Below are 13,939 nucleotides of genomic sequence, written 5' to 3' on the forward strand. Positions count from 1 at the left end.
TTCTTTATATATTCTGGACACTAAACTCTTATCAGATACATTATTTACAAATATTTTCTGTTATTCTGTAGGTTGTTTCTTCACTTTTTAAAAAAAAATTCTCACCCAAGGGCATGTTCATTGATTTTTAGAGAGAGGGGAAGGGGGAGAGAAACATTCATTGGTTGCCTCCTGCTTGTGCACCCACTGGGCTGGGGATCAAACCTGCAACCTAGGTATGTGCTCCTACTGGGAATCAAACTCGAGACCTTTCAGTGTGCAGGGTGACACTCCAACCAACTGAGCCATACCAGCCAGGGCTCTTCACTTCTTGATAGTGTCTTTTGATGCACAAGTTTTTATTAATGATGTCTAATCTATTTTTTCTTCTACTGGTGCTTGTGCTTTTGGTGTCATATCTAAGAAATCATTGCCAAATCCAAGGTCATGAAGATTTACTCCCATGTTTTCTTCTAAGAGTTTTGTAATTTTAGTTTTTATATTTAGGTCTTAAATTTATTTTGAGTTAATTTCTATATATAGTGTGAGGTAAGAGGTCCAGTTTCATTCTTTTGGATATCCAGTTGTCTCATCATGATTTATTGAGGAGACTGTTCTTTTCCCATTGAATGGAGTTGGCATTCTTATCAAAAATCAACTGACCATAGACTTGTGGATTTATTTCTAGACTCTCAGTTCTATTTAATTTGTCTGTATGTCTACTCTTATGCCAGCACTATACTGTTAATGCAATATATTTTTTAAAATTTTATTTTGTATTGGTTTCAGGTGTATAGCTTATTGGCTATATAATCATATACTTTACATAGAGTTCCCCTCAATATTTCCAGTACCCAACTGGCACCATACATAGTTATTGCAATATTATTGACTATATTCCCTATGCTTTACTTTATATCCTGTGACTATTTTGTAACTACCAATTTGTGCTGAATGAAATTTTAAAGGAAGATCTTTGTGGCTCAATTTGGAAAATGGTTTATTGGGTGCAATCTCTAGATTCAGGAACCATTGTCGAGAGGGTAATTCCAAAATCCAGCCCTGAGGCATTGGGAGCTTCACCAGGGTCTGGCAGTAGTGACAGAGACATGGGAAATATTTAGGAACTTTTCTGGAGCCAGAATGAGCAGAACTTGGCTAAAATTGGATGCAGTAAGTGAGGAAGAGAGTTGTCAAGGATGATACTGTTTCTGGCTTGGATAATGGTGCCAGTTTCTTTCAACGGAAGAGAATAGGATGGTCCAGTTTGGGGAAAAGATGGCAAGTTCTGGTTTGGCTTTTCTAGATCTAAGATGTCCTAATGCCAGATGTATGTGTGCACTGGCATGTGTGTGTGTGCACATGTACTCACATGAGTGCCTAACACATTCCAGGCCAAAACATCTGATAAACATGCTCTCAATGAGGAACTGGAAGATCCATTGATAGCTGCTCCTCCTGAGAACACCGGCAAAGGGCAGGAAGGGTTCATTGAGGTGGAGAAGACATGATGGGAATCAGTCAATGATTCTCTCAGTCTTGGATAGGACTAGCTGTTTTATGGCTGTCCTCTGCCCTCCCCATTTGTGGCCTTGGGGTTTTGGAGCAAAGGCCAAAAGGTAGCATGTGGCTGTCAAGATAGTAGTGAGTTCCTTTAGTTCCCCTGGGTCCCACTCAAGCCCCTCAAGAACCATCACTCTTTTTTCAATGCACAATGGCCTTTTTTAAAACTGATTTTTTAGAGAGAGAAATGGAGGGAGGGAAGGAAGGAGGGAGAAAGAGAGATAGAGAGATATACAGAGAGAGATACTGATTTGTTGCTGTTGCACGGGACAATGTTCCAACCAACTGAGCCACACTGGCTAGGGTGCACAATGGCCCTTTAATGGAGGGTAAATGTGGGCTGCCTCAGTCATTGTCAGGCAGCTCCGAAGTCTGGCTTACCTGCTGCAGGATGGAGGAGGGTCGAAGGAACAGGAGAAAGTGGGGGGAGATCTGCTCTTTTCTCATGGAAGAGGGGGGGTCAGCGAGGTTTGAGAATTATGGTTTTCTACTCAGTGACCTAGTATTGTGCACCTGTCTCAGAGGGTACAAATTACTCTCTTCCACAGCCTAAGCCAGTTAGGCATTCCAAAGAATTATTCACTGCCTCATAGGCTGGACCTGACTCATATATTTTCTAGATTGAAAATGCCTCTCTTTGAATACTATGACGTGTGTGTGTGGGTGTGTGTGTACAGTATACATAGGTGGAAGGGGTGACCAAGGAAGATCCAGTGTTTTTTGGAGCCTGAAGCTATTTATGATTTTGAGGCTCCTCTTTAAGTAAAAGAAGACAAAATTGTGAACACAAAATTAAGTTCAGTCCCTTTGTAAAGGGACGATGCAAGCAAGGAGCCCTGGAATGTTAAATTTAATTGGCTTCAGGGTAAAATTTTTCTGGTGCCAACAGTGAGTGAACCCTTCCTGCTTCTGAGGTAGGAGGCAAAGCAGTGCACGAACTGCTTGGTGGGAATGAAGGCAGACCCCCCGTGCTCTGCCTTACATTTCCCAATGCACAGCGGGCCTTACGCCTCTGCCCACAGTGCCTGGAAGAGAGTAACAGAACAAATGGCAATCATTTATAGGAGGCCTGAGGTGGGCGATGTGCACTGACCCTGGCTAGCAGGCTTTGTGCTCCCCATATTAGAGACAAGGAGGATGAGGGTCAGAGGGGGAAGCCTCTTATTACCCAAGTTCACTAATACTAGTAAGAGGATGAGTTGGGATTTGAACCCAGGGCAGCATGACTCCAAATCTTTGACCTTTCCAAAGGCAAGTTAAGTGGACTAAAAGGCAAAGTTTGTGGACTAAATCATTTAGTAAATGAGTGACAAAATCAGCTAGTGAAAGAATGGATGAGCAAACGAAGAGATAAAAAGATGAAACAAGCTTATTTATTGAACATTTACTGTGTGTCAGGTGCTGTGCTAGACTCTTAGGGATCCTATTGTCTAGGGGGGAAACCAGATACTGTGTGCCAAGAAAGGGGAAATGGGCCAGATGCCTTGGGAATTACAAGCAGACCTTACTTGTCTGGGGGACCTGGAAGGCTTCTAACATTTGAGCTGAAATTGGAAGTGGTGAAACTGTAGGTGTTAGCCCGGGAGGGGGGCTGGAGAAAGGGGTGCTCAATTTGTGGAAGGCCCTGGCTACCCCAGCAGCCTGGCTCTCTGGAAAACTCAAAGGAATTGAGGGAGGGTGGAAAGGAGGAGGAAAGGGAGTATAGATGGGCAAGATGGGTGAAAGGGGAGTTGGGGCCAGGCACAGAATGGCCTTTGGGTGCTGCTAAAGATTGAAGATGCTGTCCCAAAGACCATGGGAAGCGATGGAGGGTAGGCGGACGGGTGGCTGCCCTGAGGGCCAGCGGTGTGGGTAACCTTCCTCTCCTTAACCTCCACTTCCTCAAGTGTGTAATGCAGCAACAACACCTAACTTCAGGGACTCTGTATGGGTATGCCTGACTTGTAGACTTTATAACAATACTGAAAAAGCCACTCTTCACTTGATCTCCTGTGTTTCCTCCCAGGGGCCCACTCCTGCCTAAGAACATCATGCATGCAGGTAAGCTGTGGTCTAGGTGTGGGGGTAGGGTGGGGGTGGGGGTTAGGGAGTTCACCCAGCAATCAGACTGCTGGGTTGAGGCAAGGCTGTGTTTTTGATGATCACCCCAGGTTCTCCTCTATTTAGCCTTCCCCATGCGGAATAGGCAAACTGTGAGGGGGGGTGGGGGGTGGGCAGCTCTGCCAAGGCTACTTTGGGAATCTAGGGCCACAGCCATTTGCAGAGTAGTTTTAGCAAGTTGGGGGTTGGCTGGAAGTAGTGTGACCGATAAAGAGGCTCCTCCTTCCTTTTTTCTAAGTCGGGGAGAAGTTTCTCATTTGTCTAGTGTTTGTGGACTTCCTTCCAAGTACTTGGCACTAGGTGCTGGGGATGCCCAAGGGACTAAGATACGCACAGCTCTTGCCCCTCACATCTAGAAGGGGCTAGACCACTAATTGAGCCATTGGAATAAAATGTGATGAATATTTTGTCGTGTAGGACGGGGCTGGAATGGTGGGCTGGGTGTGGTCAAGGAGGACCCTGTAAGTCACACAAGGGCCTCATTTTAAAGACAGTGGGGATCTGTGGAAAGATTTTAACAGTTGAGGCATGGCTGAATTTGCCTTTTCTTTCTCTCAGGAACTCTGCAGGGAGCTCAACAGTCAGCTATTGGAGAGAAGGGGGCAGTGGCATTGAGAGACCTCTAGGCAGGCATGGCTCTGAGTCCAAGGGCTAGCCTGGTCCTCTGTGAAGACCCAAAGAATGCACCCAGTCTCAAGTCCACTGGGGCCCCAGGTTTAGGCTCTGGCACCATCTCTGGGCCAACCCCAGACACAGACCTGGTTCCTATCTTGAATCTACCCCTGACTCCTGGAGTGGCTCTTGTTCCAGCCCTTAATCACATTCTGAGTCCTGTCTCCAAGGAGGCCCCTGGCCTGGTGTCTGATAACATCCCCAGACCTGATGACAGCAGGGCCACGGCTCCACCCTCCCTCCAGATCACCACTTCCCACTCTGGTGAAGCCCTGGGCGTGGAGTTGAACCACATCTCAAGGCCTAACTCACAGGGAGCCCTACGTCCAGCCTCACACCTCACTCTGAGCCCTGGCTCTACTGAGGCCCGGGGTCTGAGCTCAGACAACCACTCTGCGCTGAATTCTGAGGAGGCCTTCAGCTCCTACTCAAGCAAGGTTTTTGATTTGGGTCAGAATAACTCCAATCCTTCCAGGTCTGAATCCAACCCATTTATAAAGTCCTATTCAAGAGAAGCCCTCATTCTGGGCCACTGCATCTCCAGGCCATGCTCAAAAGCGCTCCTTATTCCAGCCTCAAAGTCTCTGGATTCCGACTCCAATCACCCGCTCACTGTGGGCTCAAGAACCATCTCCAAGTTGGACTGGAGTGTGGCTCCAGGTTCCCGTGGGACCCTAATCCCAAACACCAAGGACACCATCACTTTGGTTTCACATGACATCTCTGGGTCTGTTTCAAAAGAAGCCTTTGGTACCCCCTGGAACACAAGTTCCAAGGGAAACATCGATGTGGCTTTAAATAGCAATGCCAGGTCTGATGTGAACATGACCGTCACTCAGGCCTCATGCTTGACCCTGATTCCTGGCTTCCAGGATGATATTAGCCTGCACTCTCGCATCCATGGACCCAACTCTGCCTTTCCTCCATCCTCGTGCATGACCCTGATAGTGGGCTCCAAGGAGACTCTGAGCCTGGGCTCTAGCCTCATCTTTAGCGACGTGTCCACCCTGACACTGAGTAGCCAGCCAGATAATTCTGAGGGCAACACCATCCCCACCGTGCCCCTGGAGGAAAATCAGCAGAGCTGGAGGGAGGTGGCCAGTGCTGAGATAGGACAGTTCCCACTGGTGTTCCCCACCTGCAGCAGCACCACAGCCTTCCAAAGTGTCCCTGAGCGTGAGTATGGCAAGGGAGACAGCCCTAGAGTGGGCGCTGTCCTGGAAGAACCTTGTATTCAGACTTGTAGGACAGGGAGGAGAGAGGAGGGGGAGAGGAGAGGAACAGCGTTCAGCGGATAACATGCAACATACTTATTTATCATGCCCAGGAGATCCAGTGCTCAGCCTCTGCGTGTTGAGTGACTTGGGACAAGCTACTTAATCTCTCTGAATTTCAGTTCCCTTAACTATGATATCTCCATAGAATAATAGTTTTATTATAGCCAAATTATAACTATATCTTCCTTTCAAAATGTATGCCTCTTTCTTTCTTGATAAATTTAGACCTCGCTTTGGGGTCAACGTTTGCCTAGTGGAGCAGGCAGTCTCAAGGCTCAGCTCGTCTCTGTTGAATGAGGTCCCTACCTGAGCAAAGCCGTGGGGCCTTATCTGGCACCTGTGCTCACTTCTGACATGCAGGTGTTCTGTAAATTAATCTCTGTGATGTGTTTGATGTTGTAAAGATCTTCCCTCAATTATTTATATCTCCAAATATTTTTTTTGGTTCATGGATAGAAACCATATTGCAATTAAAATAAATTACCATGGCTTTGTAAATATGTATTCATATTTATAAAGGGAGGGTAAGAATCCTTCTTAAAAGTTCTCAAAACTATTCTGAGGACAACAGCATCCAAAACATGCCCTGGAGTCTGTTAGTAAGCCCCCAGTCTTTCATATACATTTTAGAATGTTTGTCTAGGTCCTCAAAAATCTTACTGGCATTTTTACTGGCATGCCATTAATTTATCCATCTCTTAAAGTTTTCCTTTATGTAAGATATATCCTTTACAAAGATTCCCCATCAAAATTGATTGCATTTTTAATAGGTTAATTCCTAGGTACTTTATAGTTTTTATTGCTATTGTGAATCATATCTTGTTTTCTAATACAATTCTTATTTTGTACTGGTGATATAGAGGAATTCTGTTTTTGCATGTTGAACTTTAAAAAAAACAGCTTTATTGAGATATAATTTACATACCATAAAATTTACCCACATTAAATGTACAGTGTAATGGTATTAAAGCATACACAGAATTGTGCAACCATCACCACAATCAATTTTAGAACATTTTCATCACCCCCAAAAGACACCCCAAACCTCTTAGATATCACCCCCAACCCATGCCTCCCAGCTTCAGGCAACCACTAATCATACTCTCTGTCTGTATAGATTTGCCTGGTTGGACATTTCATATAGATATATGGCCCTTTGTGATTGGAACACTTTGATCCCATTTAATCCTTTCTCTCCGATTTATATGCTGTTCTGGTAATGCATATTCATCCTTTCTTAACCCCATAAACATTTTTTTTAATGTTCTTATATTTACCCCAATATTAACCTCTTTCTTTTCCTTTATTGCTTATTACATCTCAGACCTTCCATCTGGCATTGGTTTCCTTTTGCCTGAAGTATGTCCTTTAGAATTTCCTTTAGTGAATTCTGCTGATGGTAAACTTTTATCATTTTTGTCTGAAAAGTGCCTCTAGTTCTTCATTCTTTTTTAAAAATTTAAAACAATAAAAACTTGCAGAAAAGTTGAAAGCACAGTATAAAACTTTTTTTGTGAATAATTGGATACGTTGCCAAATGATGCCCCCTCACCCCTGAATTTTAGTTTTTATTTCTTACACAAAAGGACAAAAGGTAAACATGGAAATCATTAAATCAATATTCATACACCGCTACCATCTAATCCCCAGACCCCATTCAAATGCCACCGATTATCCCAGTAATGTTTTCCTGGGAAAAAAGACCCAGCTCAGAATCACTCTGTACTTTTTTGTCTAGCCTGTTTTGTTTCCTCAGTCCTCAGCCTTTTCTCGACTTTCATGTTCTTTTTTTTTGGAACATATGCTTTAATGAGGCATCAGGCCAAGGGTATAGCAGCTGCCCAGAGCTCAGGGCCTGGAGGAGTCACCCATGACTCCCCTTTGTCACTTCAGGAGGCCTGATTTTTCCCCCAAACCTGAGAAAGTCTCAGAGGCTTGGGTAGCAGTCTTGTCGATGGTTTTCTGGGTAGATGTGGCCACCTGGTCCAGGGCCGCATCCTGGGCAACCCCCTCCACCTGCTGCTTCAGGTCCGGCAAACCCTTGCTGGCCATGGCTGGGGGGCCTGCGGAAGCCGTCAGGGGCAGCCGAAGCTACGCTGATCTCCTGACTTCCATGTTCTTGCTACATTTGAAGATTATGGGCCAGCTGTTTTGTAAGTTGTGCCTGATTTGGGTTTGTCTGATGTTTCCTCATGACCACATTCATGTCATGTACCTTTGGCAGGAATAGCACTGAAGTCCTATCTGGTGGCACATGCCTCTGATTTGTTGCATTACTGATGATGTTCACGGCAATCACTTGAGTGAGATGGTTGCCGTAAAATCACCATCTACCCCTTTGTAGTAAGTACTATGTGGGGAGGTACTCTGAAACTATGTAAATATCCCGTTCCTCATCAGACTTTCAGCGGACTGTATCCTCTGTTGCTGCCATTGTTTATGTTGATACTCAAACTTTCCCCAATCTGACCAGCGGACTCCCCTTTGACCAAGCTTTTGTGTCCCTTTGACGTATCCCCACCATTCCTTGAGCTCTCTTCCTATTTTTCCCAGTACAAGATGTCTCTTCCTTGTTTTCTGGCTCATCTTATACTTTCTCTGCCCAAGTCCTAGAATCAGCCATTTCTCCAAGGAGCCTAGTCCTTTCTGTGGAGGATGGTACTTAGAAGCCAAGATCTTGGCGCTGCTGCTTTCATTGCTATTGGGTTGTCTCTGCTTCTCTCTATTGACCACATCCTCCAGCAGCCTCTGGGGGCCAAGATGGCCCCGAAGTTCCAGGCTCCTAGAAGGAGAGCGATGCACTCTCTCAAATAAAGAGCTCTATTGCCCTGTTCACCCAGAGCCCATCCTTGGACTCATCACTGTGGCTAGGGGCATGAGATTCTCCTTATTGGCCAAGCTTGGGTGGCAGGCCCACCCCTATTTGAAGAGGGGTTATGGGTGGGGCTTGAAGAAGTTAGTGTCACCTAGCTACAGGGAATGGGTAACCCACAGGGAAGACGGGAACTCTTTCACCGAAAAAAACAGGAGGAAATCTGGGGGCTGACAAAACAGCAGGTATCTACTATAACAAATGAGAGTTTAATTATGAATTGTGATAACAGTTGAAAAGAGAGAGTAATATGATGCACAAGAGGACCACAGTAGGCCCCCTGTTAGCCTGAAGGTTAAGGGAAGCCTATTTGAGGAGCCGCAGGCAAGCTTAGACCCGAAGGAGGGGCACAAGACCTGGGCAAGGGGGTGTGGCAGTGGATTGGCCCAGGTAGAGGAAACTGCCTTGCAAAGGCCCTGGAAAAGAAACTTGTCTGGGCCTGGAAACTTGTCTGGCCAGTGTGACTGAGCATGGCGAGTGAGGGGAGGGCAACAGGGATAGGGCTGCGATGGGGAAGGGAAGCTGACCTGGCAGGGCCTTGAAAGCACAAGGATGCTGCTTTATGCTCAGTGACATGGGTGCCACTGATGGGTTTTAGGGAAGGAAGCTCAGTCTGGCTGCTGGGGGAGTTAGGATTGGAGAAGCCCAGTTGTGGAGGAGAGATGGGACTATGGCACCCTAGGTATACTATATCTTATTCTACCCTCTTCTCTCCTCATCAAAACTATGACACGCAGAAGCCTTCAATGACGTGGCCTCATGCCTGGTGAACATGCCAGGGAAGACTGAGGATGGCAACCAAATGGCTCTGGTATGCTTCCTGCCCGACTAACAGCGGACTTCCTGGGATGCCCCTCCCCTCCCCATTCTTACTCCCCAGCCCCAGCCCCAGCCCCAGCCCCAGCCCCAGCCCCAGCCCCAGCCCCAGCCCCAGCCCCAGCCCCAGCCCCAGCCCGGTATTCCCTGTTTCTCTCCCTCTTTTTTTTTTTTTTTAAATATCTTTATTGATTTTAGAGAGAGGAAGGGAGACAGATAGTAACATCAATGATGAGAGAGTCATTGATCGGCTGCCTCCTGCACGCCCCTGACAGGGATTGAACCTGCAACCTGGGCATGCGCCCTGACCAGGAATTGAACAGTGATCTCCTCGATCACAGGTTGATGCTCTACTGCTGAGCCATGCCCCTGGCTCCTCTTTCATCCGTGGTGTTCTTCACCACCTGACGCACAATATGCTTTACTTCACCTTATTTCCTGTTAGTCTCTCCCACTGTAACGTATCCCCTGTGAGCTGGGGAGTTTTGTTTGTCTTACTCACAGCTATATTCCCAGCATCTAGAGCAGTGCCTGGCACATCGCAGGTGCTTAGTAAGTTTTCTAAACAACTGAATGAATTGTGAGAGGGTCTCTAAAGGAGATAGAAAGGCTGGCAATGGCTTGTTTCAGGACACAGCACTTTTGCAGTTGAAATTCTCAATTACTGTTTAACAAACCAAAACTTAGTGGTTTAAAACTTCACTCTGGCAGCTGGGGAAGTAAGGATGGAAAGTGCCCAATTTCTCATGATTCTAAAATTTGATTGGTGTAGACTGAGATCACTGGGGGAAGGGGGCAGGAACACCCAAGATGACCCCATCTTCCAGAGTCTCTCTCCACGTGGCGTCATCATTCCATGGCAGCTGGGTTCCAGAAGGGGAGAGTTGCCATGCTCCTTTAAGGGTTAGGCCAGGAACTGCACAGCATCGCTTCCGCAGCATTCTATCGGCCCAAACAGGTGGTGAGATGAGCCCAGATTCAAGGGCCATCTGTCCTTTTCATAGGAGCGGGGAAGAACTCGTGGCATTTTTAACTCACCACACTGTCCATCTGATTGCCTTGTTTTGCTTTCTTTACTATATGAAGTTATTTTATTTCACGGTTTTTTTCTTCTTCTGCTTGAAGATAAGGAGAATGAATAGATTAATTGGACATTGGTTAATGTATTCCCTCTCTCAGGTAGCAGAATGCTGTAATCTGACTAGGATGTGCCCTTAAGAAGGGTAGATACCAGTAGGCCCTTAAGAGGTATTACTGCCCGGCCGGTGTGCCTCAGTGGTTGAGCATCGCCCCATGCACCAGGAGGTCCCCGGTTCACTTCCCAGTCAGGGCACATGCCCGGGCTGCGGGCTTGATCCCCTGTAGGGGGTGTGCAGGAGGCAGTCGATCGTTATTTCTCTCTCATCGATGTTGCTATTTCTCCCTCTTCCTCTCCCTCTCCTTCTCTCTGAAATCAATAAAAACAGTTTTTTAAAACAAGAGGTATTACTAATGGTGAGATTTCAGCTTGAGGTGTTGGGATCCTCTCTGTGCCCCCAGCTGCCGCCCTATCTCCCTTAGTTGACCTTCAAGCGGGGGGAGTTTTGCAGTTCCTGATATCTGCCCTCCTCCAAGTGCTGGCCTTCAAGTATTATCCACACCCTCCTGCTGTTACCTTCTCAACTTTCACCCGCCCCCCCAGAAGGTCCCCTTGTGGTTTCTCGTTTCCCTTGAGCGACACTGGGGCTGGCACCTGGGGGGAGCAGGCTGGCATGCCTGCAGGTGGCGGTGGTTGACGCAGGTGTAGGGACAGCCCCTGAAAGCTGGGTGCAGTGTGGCTCTCACCCTGTGGCTTTGCCCTCTGCTGTCCCCGAGGTCAAGGATGTCATCACCCTCCAGAAGAGTCAGGAGGTGCTGGAAGGCGAAGGAGAGAAGAAGGCCGTGATGAAGAAGATGATGGTGTGGGGGCCACATCCAAGCTGCCGCATTGGGGTGGGGAGGGAGCGGAGGCCCCGAGCCCACGCGCTGATGAGATGGGGGCTGAGGTGGGGAGAGGACAGGTGAGGAGGCAGGACACTTGGACTTGCGTCTCAGCTCCACCTCTCACTGCCCCCTGCCTATCTCGAGGGAGCTCAGGCAAGTCATTTCCCTTCTTATCTGTGATAATACCCGTGTCACTGCTTGTTGGGAGGACACAACCCAAGGGGTAGTTCACTGTAAAACATTACATACCTGGGAGAGGTTATTATTATTTAAAACCAGAAATTCCTCCTGGCAGGGAGAGAATTTCCTTATCATTTTACAAAAATCAATCACTTCTCAGTTCAGAATGGGTTGGTTGGAGATAACCACTGAAGGTCCCCAAATTGTACTTAGCTTTGGGTCCCTTAAAGAGAAAACATCCTTGCCCTTGATACTTTCATTTAACGAACATTAATTGAGCACTTATTGTGTGTAGGTACTAGATCAAAAGTGAGATGTAATTAGAACATCTTTAAAGGAATTCAACTGGGTTTCTTTCAGGAGTCCTTCATGATGTTTTTGCTTTGGGCAAATCCATGATTTAGGCATACCTCCCCACAATGAGGCTTCAGAAACAGTGCCTGCTGAGCCCCGTGTGCAGGGTGCAGCTGGGTGTTTTTGGTGGCTTTGAACTGAGCACTCAGGACAGGCTGGAGCAGTGAGCAGGCTCCCCTCACTGGAGGCCTGACAGGGAACGGAGGTGGGGGAGTTCTGCTCAGGCCGAGGGGCTGCTGCAGCCTGCTCCTGTGAGGTGCGGTGGCCTCCGCTCCGGTGGTCTACAGCGGCCTGCCCACCTCATCGGCCCTACTGTGGTCCCCTGTCCAGAGGCAGATCCAGGAGGAGCCGCTGGATTCCCTCTGCAGCTCTGTCCGCCAGCAGGCCATGGAGACCCTGACGCAGCTGAGGTGTCCATGGCCCCTCCCCAACCCCATCCCCTTTTCTGCTCCCCATGGGCCCTGCCTCTCTCTTCTGGGGCCTCTCTGCTGTGCCCCAACCCCACTCCTGTGTCTTTTCCTCTGCTCTTGCCCAGTACCTGCCAGGGCTGTCTGCCCTCCATACCCACTCCTCCCCTACCCCCCACCTCATCTCACCCTTTGTGGATCTGAATCTCAGGCCCATCCCCGAACCCCCATCGACGTGCCCTCATCCCAGCCCTATATTCATAGCTCCAGCCTCTGGTCACAAGGCCCCCTCCCTTACTCCGCGCTTTCTGTCTCTTCACCAGTCACACCCAGCCCGTCCTGGGTGTTCAGGAAAGGTCCGAGCTGGTGAACATGTGCGTGAAGAGCGTGTTCTCCCTGCCCTCTGTGCAGGCCATGCAGGAGAGAGACGAGGCCCAGGCTGAGGCCATACAGGTGAGCAGGGCCCTCCCCAGTGGGTCCTCGGGATGTCTAGGGTCCTTAGAGGGACTCCTAGCAGGGAAAGCAAGGGTGTTTTGGGAGATGACGTGGATGCCCACCGTCCCGCTTGAGCTGCAGGGCCTTGGGCAATTTGCTGGCCCTCTCTTGACCTGAGAGGGATATTTGGCATGTTTGGTGGATGTATGAGTCTTCAGAATAGAAATCAACCCCTTATCTGGAGTGTTCTATCCACTTCTGGGCCCTGCCCTATGAGATAGATGTGGGCAGATTTGGCATGGCCGGTAGGAGGGCCAAGGACTGGGCCAGGATGAAGAAAGGCTGGGCTGAGGCCTGGGGAAGTAGAACCTCAAGGAACTGATCACATGAGCTTCTTTAAACCTCTGCAGGGTTGTCCTAGGAGGAGCGGGCAGAGGCGACCCTTAGTGTAGGATGTAGGGTCAGTGGGGGAAGTTAAGGGAGAGGGGTTTCAGCTCAAGATAAGGCACATTCATTCATCCTTTCATTCCTCAAATGTTAACTGAGAGCCTACTCCTGAAGTACAGGGGTGAGGTACAGTAGGGGCAAGGAAAGGAGGAGATAGACATTATCAGAGAATTAGACAATGCAAAATTACAACACTGGTAAATGTTGCAAGCAAGAAGTACTTGGTGCTATAAAGAGCTCAAAATGGGGGGACCTGGCCTAGATGAGAGTCAGGGGTCATGGTGCTGTAGCTGAGAGGTTAAAGAAGAGCGCATTAGCTGAAGAGAGCAGGGCTGGCAGAAAAGCATGCCAGACAGGGGGAACAGCTTGGCAGAGGCCTGAGGACAGAGAAAACATGGTGACTGCAAGAATGATACGGAGGCAGTAGGGCTGGAGCCCAGGGTCAGGTGAGAGTGCTGGGAAGCAAGGCTAGAGAGCTGTGGGGGCCAGATCACGTGGCAATATGAGGGCTCTGGGTTCCAGAGGTAGTGCACTTAGAGAAGACCCAAAGGAAGGGTGGGGAATCATTGCTTGGGGGGAAAGAGAGCAGCCCTCTGCAGTACCAGGGCCAGCTAGCAGAGGTCGGCACTGCACAGTGACAGGCTGCAGATGAGAGGGAAGAGGAGGTAGCTGGCCAGTGAGGTTTGCTTGGCGGTTGTGCTGTGACCCTGGTGTGCATAGACGCTGGAAGCCTGAGCAATGAAAACGTGAGAGACAGACATGGGGAGCTGGCAGGACAAGGGCAGGCAAGGGAGAGAGGGCCTTTCCAGAGTGGCTCAAACCCACTGCTCAGCCTCGTGTATGTATAATACATGCACCTTCCTGAAACAATTCTA

The 13,939-nt window shown here is 48.3% G+C and overlaps 1 protein-coding gene across 1 annotated transcript in view; it reads left to right on the forward strand.

Moving 5' to 3' along the window:
* Nucleotides 1-4,274: 4,274 nt before the first annotated feature.
* The window catches only part of MROH7 (maestro heat like repeat family member 7), a gene marked incomplete at its 5' end in the record, with an annotated part of 36,554 nt that continues 26,889 nt past the window's right edge, over nucleotides 4,275-13,939 (forward strand). The window contains 5 exons of the mRNA XM_081145093.1: nucleotides 4,275-5,490; nucleotides 9,201-9,274; nucleotides 11,134-11,217; nucleotides 12,106-12,185; nucleotides 12,506-12,635. Of these exons, the coding sequence (XP_081001219.1) occupies nucleotides 4,275-5,490; nucleotides 9,201-9,274; nucleotides 11,134-11,217; nucleotides 12,106-12,185; nucleotides 12,506-12,635 (1,584 nt within the window). The remainder of the gene's footprint in view (nucleotides 5,491-9,200; nucleotides 9,275-11,133; nucleotides 11,218-12,105; nucleotides 12,186-12,505; nucleotides 12,636-13,939) is intronic.

Source organism: Miniopterus schreibersii, assembly GCF_964146895.1.
Source record: "Miniopterus schreibersii genome assembly, chromosome: 8".
Classification (NCBI taxonomy): domain Eukaryota; kingdom Metazoa; phylum Chordata; class Mammalia; order Chiroptera; family Miniopteridae; genus Miniopterus; species Miniopterus schreibersii.